General features: G+C 44.5%; 1 protein-coding gene across 1 annotated transcript in view; it reads right to left on the reverse strand.

Moving 5' to 3' along the window:
• The window catches only part of dachs (unconventional myosin-IXb-like dachs), a 25,368-nt gene that overhangs the window by 2,585 nt on the left and 12,783 nt on the right, over nt 1-10,000 (reverse strand). The window contains exons 5-18 of the mRNA XM_086545273.1: nt 9,313-9,472; nt 8,071-8,161; nt 5,861-6,014; nt 5,398-5,508; nt 5,072-5,193; nt 4,352-4,520; nt 3,944-4,117; nt 3,630-3,819; nt 3,122-3,293; nt 2,444-2,624; nt 2,011-2,246; nt 1,637-1,895; nt 1,325-1,424; nt 1-1,193 (exon numbers count right to left, since the gene is read on the reverse strand). The exon at nt 1-1,193 is cut by the window's left edge and continues 2,585 nt beyond it. Coding sequence (XP_086401399.1) covers nt 1,024-1,193; nt 1,325-1,424; nt 1,637-1,895; nt 2,011-2,246; nt 2,444-2,624; nt 3,122-3,293; nt 3,630-3,819; nt 3,944-4,117; nt 4,352-4,520; nt 5,072-5,193; nt 5,398-5,508; nt 5,861-6,014; nt 8,071-8,161; nt 9,313-9,472 — 2,289 coding nt within the window. The 3' untranslated portion in view covers nt 1-1,023. The remainder of the gene's footprint in view (nt 1,194-1,324; nt 1,425-1,636; nt 1,896-2,010; nt 2,247-2,443; nt 2,625-3,121; nt 3,294-3,629; nt 3,820-3,943; nt 4,118-4,351; nt 4,521-5,071; nt 5,194-5,397; nt 5,509-5,860; nt 6,015-8,070; nt 8,162-9,312; nt 9,473-10,000) is intronic.

Here is a 10,000-nt window from a genome sequence, read left to right on the forward strand (position 1 = left end):
GAGCAAACTGGAGACGTTGTTTGATAATACTGTGAATACTTTCCATGAAGAAAACTTAGATGGGAAATGAACAAGCCAGAGAGCAAACGACACTGGTTCTAAAAGCATGTAGCACCAAGGATCAAAATGCGGTATCTTGAATATCAAATACTCATTCATTACATTTTCGATGAAGTAGTTATGACAAAAAAGAAGAAAAAAAAAACACGACATAGATAAGTAACGAGGTATATCAATAAACTTATAAAAATACCTAACAATATTGGCACATACAAATATCATAATTATAATATATATTTACACATAGCGAAGTCTATAATTGCTCCCTTTAAGTTATAAAAAACGTCTTGAAAATGTTTTCTTCTTGCAATTGAAGAATAGCATAATGTTCACACAATCATGTTCACCTGCGATTAAAAGAGAAAAAACTTTCACACTTTTGGCGACACACTTGCACATCTTGTCTTTGTGTATACCTCGTCACCATTACATGCACTTTCTTTTCTCTAAGCACCGCCACATGTGTACATCATCGTACATCGACACCTCGCAGCCACCGTCAAGAGCGAAAATGTCTTCCACCACAAAGTATTATTTTTCTTTTCTTTCGATGAGATTTTGGTCGAGTTTTCAGGCTCTCTAATTTCTTCTGAGACTTCCGTTCACTTATTCATTCATTTTCCTTTCCTCTTCCATATGCTTTCACTTAATTGCTCTCATTCGTTTACACGAGGACACGTGGAAGAGAAACAAAATCCTTTCTTCTAAAGAGTTTAGACATATAGACAAAAAGAAAAAAAAGTTAATCACAGATCTCCTTCAATGAAAGAATAATATTTCACTCCGGTGACAAAAGAATATCTGATTCTCTCACATTCTCAGCCTCCGTCGGATTTTCTCATTACCAATCTCTTTTTCGAAACCATTCCTCTTTCTTTCGCTCTCCACCTCTCCTCTACTCTCCTTCATTCCCTCCTAGCTTGCTTGCTTGCTTCCTTCTTTCCGTCCTTCCTTGCCCCCCCTCTAGATATTGACCCCGGGCTGCGCTGAGGGCTTGAGCTCCATGTACTGGAAGGGCACGTGGACGGAGTGGCCCTGATGGTCGACCAGCAGGTGGCCGCGCCGGGGGGAGGCGCCCACCACCAGAACGGACTCGCCCTTCAGGAGCACCGTCTCTGCGCCTCCGCCGTCCTCTGGGGAAGGAAAGGAGGTGTCAGGCGTCAGAATTAAAATAATGATGATAATGACGATGATAATGCTAATGAGGATGAGGATAATAATTATAATAATGATAACCATGAAGCTGAGAGTAAGAGCAATTTACCTGGGAAATTCATCTTCATGACACGGGTTTGTGGATAACCCATCTTGTGATTTCCCGTTATCGTGTAGGAGCGGCTCGGCGGAACAGGCGGCGGGCGTTCCTGAGCGAGGGAAAGAGACGAACGGATTTATTGGTGAGTGATAAAAGGAGAAAAATATTCAAGATACAGAAAACGGAAAAATGAGAGAGATGGAGATGCAGAGCCTGTACATCGACACATCTTAAATTATGGTTAAAGACTCGTGTGGTTATAGAAGGAGAGAAGAAAGATCTGCCTGCAAGGGGTAAAATCCTGCAGGTCGTCTCCCTTACCAGGTCGAGGCCGAAGAGCGAGCAGGTCTGCTGAATGGTCTTCTGGTCGCAGCGGTCCATGACGTCTGGCGGCGGCGTGCCGGCGATGGGCTGCGGCCGCGGACGGACGGTACGCGAGCGCGCGCGCAGCTCCAGGTTGCGCTTGAGCGTGGGCCAGCGGCGCCGGAAGTGCCACCCGCGCCACACGGCCTGGATCAGCGTGGCGGCGCGGTGCCGCGTCTCAATGCGCAGCATCTCCAACTGCTGCCGGGCGCCCTCGCTGACGAATAAATTCTTAGGTCAATAAATGGGTGACTGACAGACAGGCAAGTAAACAAGCAGATAAACATCGACAACAGATCCCGCAGAGCTGGTCGAGCGCGCCCGTGCCTCACCTGAGGAAGATGTGCCTCTTGCCGAGCGCCCATTGGATGGCTACCGTCGACGACTTGTTCACGTCCTCGAGAGAGCGCACGAAGTACTCCAGAACCAGCTTGCAGTCGTCCACCGTCTTGTCCTCGACGCGACGCAACTTTTTGAACGGCGCCAGCAGGCGGTATCGCATGTTGAACGTCTTGAAGCGCATGCGGTGCGGATAGCCGCCCGCCATCAGGTTCACCGTCTCCAGGACCTGGTGGAGAAGAGGAGTGGAGGAGTAGTGGCAGTGCCAGCAGCAGCAGTAGTCGAGGGAGTAGTAGCGGATGAAGAAACGAGAGGCAAAAACAAGAACTAAAGAGATAAGCACAAAATATAACATGAAGACCCGATAACAATAAAATAGAGGCCACATCTGCCGTGGGGAAATCCCCCGCAGACCGCAGAGCGTACCTGCAGAGCGCGGATCTGCTTGATGACGGTCGCGCGGTCAAACATGGCGGGCTTCTCGGAGGCGTTGGAGCGGAGGCAGCGCACGAAATGGGGCTTCGCGTGCACCAGCGTCCTCAGGAGATTGTCGAGGCGCGTGTGGAAATCCTGCGTGAGGGTCGACACCGGTTCGTCGCCGTTTTGCCTGCGGGGGAGGGGTACGGGTGGGGAAGGGTTAGATGTCATTGCTTGAGATAATGTTGCTGGAAATAATATTTAGTTTCTGTCCTCGTTATTCAAATATTATAATCATTATCTCCATCGTCATTATCAGACTTACTGTTGATTATATCATAGTGTTCTTTATCACTGTCATTATCAAAAATATATTTACCATTATCATTAATATTATCATCATTATTGCATTGCGGTGTGTTTATACACAGCTGAGAGAAAGACCATCTTAATTCACCATCAAATATTTTCCCTGCTTTAATCCCTCTTCCCTCCCTCCATCTTTTCCTTCCTTTCTTCCTTCCCCCTTATTCATCTTTGTTCCTCTCCCTCCCTCCATCTTTTCCTTCCTTTCTTCCTTCCCCCTTATTCATCTTTGTTCCTCTCCCTCCCTCCGTTCTATTTCTCCTCTTTTTTCTTCAATTCCCTTTCTCATCCCTTGCTCATTCACCCCTCCTACCGACTTACAGATCCGTGTGAGAGGTGGGGCTGATCCTGAAGGAGACGCCCCTGGGGACGGGGTCCTGCGAAAACAGAGCCTTCAGCTCCGAGCCGAACAGGTGCGTCGCGAAGCCGAAGTTGCAGGACTGCTTGTGGAACACGCACACCAGGTCGTCGCTTATGATGTCCTTGTTGGTGTCTGTTGGAAATTTTGGGGTTGTAGAATCTATTTATATAGTTATTTCGTGCGGTTACTTATGGTAACAACAATGATCAAATCCTCTAGTTAAAAAAACAGGTGAAAGATAAACATCATAAATTCTATAGAGTCCTCATTCGAATCTGTGAATCTCCTCTAACAACTATTGCGAGTCTCTTCTTGGATTATTTGCTTATCTTTTTTACCCGAGTTCGTTATTCATATATTCGTCTATGAGTCCATCCCATATAAACTCTCTCCCTCTCTTCTTCACACGCTTCTTCTCTTACTCCCTCACACTTCTCTTACTACCTACACACTTCCTCCCTCACTCACCCAAGAAATCCGAAGCGTCGTAGATGACTCTGTTGGCGAAGTGATGGATCCCAAAGGACCGGATGTGGTTCGCTTTGGGTTCGAAGAGTCTGAGGTTGCCCTTGTGCTGCACCTTCACCTTCTGGATGTAGCTCTCCGGTGTCCCTCGCACGGAGCACTCCACGTCGAGCATGCTCAGAAGACCGGTGCGCTGGGGGAAGTGGGTCAAATTAGAGGAATGAAATGGAAAGAAACATTTATGTAGGAAAAGTAAACGACCGGGAATCAATATGAGAAATCTAGATAAGAGGAAAAGAAGACAAAGAGTAGCTTACCAACGAAGAAATGAGGTCGATGCAGGGCACGTTGTCGACGTAATCGACCTCCACCTCGCACGTTATGCCTTCCTCTCGACACGACTCGATCGACGACTTGAAGATGTGCGTGTTGTAGAAATGTTGCATCGTCTCCGCGCACAGGTTGATGCACAAGTGCTCGAGGTGGGACGGCTGCGGGAACGGGGGAAGGGGTTAGGGCGATCGTAAGAACCTCCCACTCTCTCTCCTCTTGCTCTCCCTCTCCATGCTCTTCTCCACTTATTCTCCCTTTCTCCCCTCCCTCTCTTCTATTCCGTCCTCTCTCCCAAGAATCTCCCCACCTTTCCTCCCATCCCGCCTCCATTCCCCCTGGCCTCCTCACTCCCCTTCCCTCCCCTCCCCTCCTCCTATCCGCTCCTCCCTCACCTTAGGATCCTCGAAGCCAAACATGTCCAGGATCCCGATGAATCCGTCGGTGGCGTGCTTGACGGCGTTGTTCAGGACGCTCATGGACTTGGACGCCTTCGAGCCCGCTGTGCCCACGGTGGACGCGTGCTGGGACGCCACCTCCGCCTGGTGGTGGACGCTCTCGTTGCTGGGGGGAGGGTGTCATTAGTTTCTACATTCAGATTTATATTTCAATGTGTATGTATTATGAAGATTTGTATGTGTGTGTGTGTGTATGTATGTATGTATGTATATATGTATGTATGTATGTAAGTTGTATGTATGTATATAAGCATATAAATTTGTTTGTATGTATGTATGTATGTATGTATGTATGTATGTATGTATGTATGTATGTATGTATGTATGTATGTATGTATGTATGTATGTATGTATGTATGTATGTATGTGTGTATGTATGTATGTATGTATGTATGTATGTATGTATGTACGTATGTATGTATATCTATATACATATATATATTTATCTATCTGTCTGGCTATCTATACCTATCTATACACACATACATACTTCAACTAGTTATGAGAACAAACACGTATATATTTTTGTCATCTCTAGCACACAAGGTCGTCAAAAGGCTTGATAATCAACAGGTTCTTTCCATCATGTGTTCTGTCCCAAGCCACGATGACTGCAAACAGCAATCCCTGCATCCCACGCGGTCCCTCGGCACTTACCTGTCGGAGGAGAGAGTGCCCGAGGTGGACCCGAGGCGCTTGAGGGAGTTGGCTCTCCTGACGATGGTGGCGACGGTGCGGCAGTAGAGCGCCTTGGCCAGGGCGTCCCGGGTCATGTTGGACTGCAAAAGGAAGGGCGTTCATCGGATATTTGTTTGTTGATGAAAGAGATTTATTTATCATTTTGCTTGATCAGTTATTCTCGCTTCTACTAAATTCTTTCGAGCTTTACTTATCCAGTACCCATTTTAATGACGAATTGATCCATCAATCCATTTGTCTATTTATTTACTAATCTATCTATCCATCTATCTATCACCACTCACCATATTCGCATCACACATGGACTTCACCAGCTGCCCTCTCACGTTGTGCGTCCGCGTGGTGAGGCCGCGGTACAGGGAGGCAGACGACACTCCGAGCAACGCCGAAACGCTCTGCAGTTGAGCAAAAGTATGAGAAGACAAAGAAAATCATATTTTGAATTAAAAAATACCAGTGATGATAATCATCATCTGACGGCGATAAAGCTGACTTCCCGTCTCTCTTATAACCTAACCACATTCATTTGTCATTCAATCATATTCATTTAGATATGTCTTCTTAAATGTATCTCTTTTCCTCTCCTTCTTGTCTCTCTTTCCACTCTTTCTCTCCCGGTCTTCCTTTCTCGATGCATTCCTCGCTCCATCACTTTCGCTCGATCTCTTTCTCTCTGTTTCACAATTCCCCTCATCCTTTCCTTCCCCCCTCCCTCTCTCACCTCTCTCCACACCTCCTTTTCCTTACCTTGAGCTCGTGACTTCCTCCTTGGATGTCGACCTCGAGTCCTTGTCCCTCGATAAAGGTGACGTTGCCCAAGAGCAGGACCGCAGCCAGGACTCTTACCACGTCCAGGAAGGGAATGCCCAGCACGCCCAGGCACGCCTTCCACGCCTCGAACCTGGGGGGAGGGATTTCATTTGATTTTCATAGGTTTATTCATACTATATACATTGGTTACACATGTACAGTTCATGTTAGATTCTGAGGGCATGAGTGGGGGGATGGCAGCTGATTGGATTCGCTTTGCGTTATGCTGTTACTACTACTACTGCTACTTTTACTATTGCTACTACCACTACTACTGTTACCATTGTTATCAATATTATTAATATAATTCATATTAGTAGTTGCGATAGTATTATTGGTAGTACCATTATCATCATTTTCATTAACAGTATTAATATCGTTATCATAATCATAATCATTATTATCATTATCATTAATACCATCATCATTATTATCATTATTGTTATTTATATGACTATTTTAACATTTTTAAAAAGTCATCATTATCACTAATATCATTACCATCTTCCTCATTATAATTATCACAATTGTTATCATTACCATTGATATTGTTATTATCATTATGACTATCATCATTATCATTATTCTTCTCATCATTACTACTATTATTATCATTATCATCATTATTATCAATGTTATTATGATTATCATTATTATAGGTAGCATTATTGCTATCATCTTTATCTGATTATCTCTATTCAGTCAAATATTATTGTTATTATCAGCTAAGTAGCTACTTTGATCATATACTTTTTTTCAAATTTGCACTTAAATTTTCACTTTCACTTTATTATTTCACTTTATTGTTATTTCTAAGTTATTAAAATTGACCGCTTTATTTATTCAATTTTCACTTATCATACTTAAATCTGAATAGGAGAATGTTTATTTTCATAGGCCTACTGTAAACATGGCATACATTTTCTCTCCTTTCTCAACCATCAAGAGAAGGAAAGCTGAAATGATATCTAAAAGAAGATCTTGGAAACACCCCGATAGGCCTAAAACTCCCCCTCCCCTCCCCTTACCCTTCCCGTTACCTCCCCCTTCCCTCCCCCCTCTTCATTCCCCCTCATCTACATCACAGGTACCATAATAAACCAATCTCTTGTACCCCTCCTCCCGTACCGCTGTACCCCTACCCTCTCTTTCGATTGCCTCCCCTCCCCCTTCTCCCTCTTCTTCTTTAACTATCTCTGCTATCTCAATTCCCTTACTCTCTCTCTCTCCCACCTCCCTTCCTCTTCTTTTTCCCCTTCTCACCCCCCCTCTCTCTCTCTCTCTCTCTCTCTCTCTCTTTCTCTCTCTAACTCTCTTTCTCCCTCCCTCTCTCCCTCCCTCTCTCTCTCTCTCTCTCTCTCTCTCTCTCTCTCTCTCTCTCTCTCTCTCTCTCTCTCTCTCTCTCTCTCTCTCTCTCCCTCTCTCCTTCTCTCTCTCTCTCCTCTCTCTCTCTCTCTCTCTCTCTCTCTCTCTCTCTCTCTCTCTCTCTCTCTCTCTCTCTCTCTCTCTCTCTCTCTCTCTCTCTCTCTCTCTCTCTCTCTCTCTCTCTCTCTTTTCCTCAGATATTTTACAGTCATAAATCTTATCTGTTAAAATCGCCCTTACGCCACCTCTACCTGTCTATATAACCCTACATACCCACATAATTACTACATACCCAGGGTATAGCTGGCCATGTGGGTTTATTTCTTTTGGTTTCTCATGTCTATTGACCTCCCTGGCGCTATTTTGCCACATTCCTTTTATTTATGAATAAGATATATTTATTTCCGGTTGTCGATTATTTCTCTTTTTTTCTATCTCTCAGCAGCTATTCTTTCTCTCTATCTGTCTCTCTCTCTCTCTTGCTCTCGCTCTCGCTCTCACTCTCTCTCTCTCTCTCTCTCTATCATCTCTCTCCCACCCTTCCTCCTTCCCTCCCTCCCTCCCTCACTTACTCACTCACTCACTCAGTCAGTCAGTCAGTCACTCACTCAATCTCTCTGACTCCCTTTATGACTACTACGAGCCATGGTTTTGGCCCCCTGTAAAACCCCCCTTGACCCCCTCCATATTCCCCGATCTCACACCCCTTCCATACACCCCCTCCCGCAGCCCCCTCCCTCTGTAACCCACCAACTCCCTCCTGACCCCCTTTGACCTCTGACCTGCGAGCATCCTCAGCCTCATCTTGTCTCACGTCTCCCTCGCTCAGATACCGGAGTGTTCTCACGCTGTGGCCGTCGAGGTGTAACTTGGCTGGAAAATTGGAAAAAAATATCTCAATGATGTTCGTATCTGGAGGAGCGAGAGGTGATTTCTCTTATCAAAATATAATATTTTTTTTAAGAAAGAAAAATGTTCATTTCTCTAGTTGGGGAAAAAGAGAAATCAGATATAAAAGTAATATCAATTTGGGTTATATATGTATGCATGAATTAATAATTGAATTAATGTATATGTAAATTAGTGAATAACTGTATGTATAAGTTGATAAAAAATTGAATATTTTTGAGAGATAAAGGGCCAGATAAGATAAACATATAAAGCTAGATTAATAAATTCATAAATAGACAAAGGAATTAGAGATAGTAATATTACATAGATTATATATATATATATATATATATATATATATATATATATATATATATATATATATATATATATATATATATATATATACATACATACATATATATATATATATACATATATACATATGCATATATATAGATATAGATAGATAGATATATAGACAGACAGATAGATAGATATCAACAATGCATAATCAGTTCACTATTTTTAAATCAACTAATTACAATTCTATTAAAGTAAAGGCCAACTCAGCCAGGGTGAGGGAATGTGCGAGAGGAAAAGACAAAACTTAAAGAAAGAAAGAAGGCAGATATTCGCTCTTTTATACGTAGCGCGAAAAGGTTATTGCAAATAACATGGTTATGGCATTTTTTAAGAGGAGGAGAAAGAAGAATAAGGAAATTTTGGTAAAAAAATGGGGATATAAAAGACGTTGAAGAAGTGGAAGTAAAAGAAGTAAAGAAAGAAAATGAAGGGAGGATTTAAAAAAGAGATTTAAAAACAATGGAAAATAAAAATGATAATAAAAATATAAAGATAAAAGATCTGATAACAAATTATCAGATGTACATATAACAAAAACTAAGAACCAACAGTAAATAAAGATTATGATTATAAGAAAACGCATAAAAAGAAAGAAGAATCAGAAAAAAAGGAGATACAGAAAAAGAAGAAGAAAAGGGAATTAACAGAAAGTCGGAGAAGAGGTAGAGATAAGAAGGAGAAGAAGTCGTAGTTGGAGAGTATCGAAAGAAGAAGAATAGGAAAAAACATCCTCCCAAGCGAAGAGGGATTCCTCCCGCAGCACCTACCGCGCTCCTCCTGCGTGAGTCCCGCGAGCATCTGGTAGAAGATGTGGTAGTTCTTCTCGTCGGGGAGCGGGCGGACCACGCGCGTCTGGTCCAGGAAGTAGCAGTGGATCTTGGTGCGGTACAGGGCGCCGTCCGTCACCTGCACCTCGATGAAGTGACCCTGGAGGACGAGGACGAGCAGAGGGGGTGAGTTCGGGGTAGGGGTGGGGTTGGTTGCGGGGGGAGGGAGTGAGATGGGCGAGGGGTTGGTGGCGGGGGGAAGGGCTGAGATGGGCGAGGGGGTCAGGGGAGGGGTTGGTAGTACTGGGGGAAGGGGGTGAAGATGAGTGGGGAAGGTGGGGGGACGGGATGAGATGGGTTGGTGAGGTAGGGGACGGGGCGAAAGAAGGGGGAGGGGTTGGTGGGGGAGGGTGCGAAAGGAGGGGGATTGGCTGTTGGTGGCGGGGGGAAGGGGTGAAGAATAGTGGGGGAGGTGGGGAATGACGGTGGTGGTGAGAAGAAGGGGAGGGGACGGGAGAGGTGGGGGAGGTGAGTGGGTGAGAAGGGTCCAGTGGATGTGAGTGGAGGTGGAAGAGGTGGTGCTTCGAGTAAGAGGTGTGGTGTTAGAGGAGGTGGTCATAGTCGAAGAAAGATGAAGGTCTCAGGCAGAGCGTCAAGGGGGAGGGCGAAGGGAAGCTTTATCGCCAAG

This window comes from Penaeus japonicus, unplaced genomic scaffold (assembly GCF_977035675.1).
Source record: "Penaeus japonicus unplaced genomic scaffold, GWHDUDI00000001_assembly GWHDUDI00000016, whole genome shotgun sequence".
Classification (NCBI taxonomy): domain Eukaryota; kingdom Metazoa; phylum Arthropoda; class Malacostraca; order Decapoda; family Penaeidae; genus Penaeus; species Penaeus japonicus.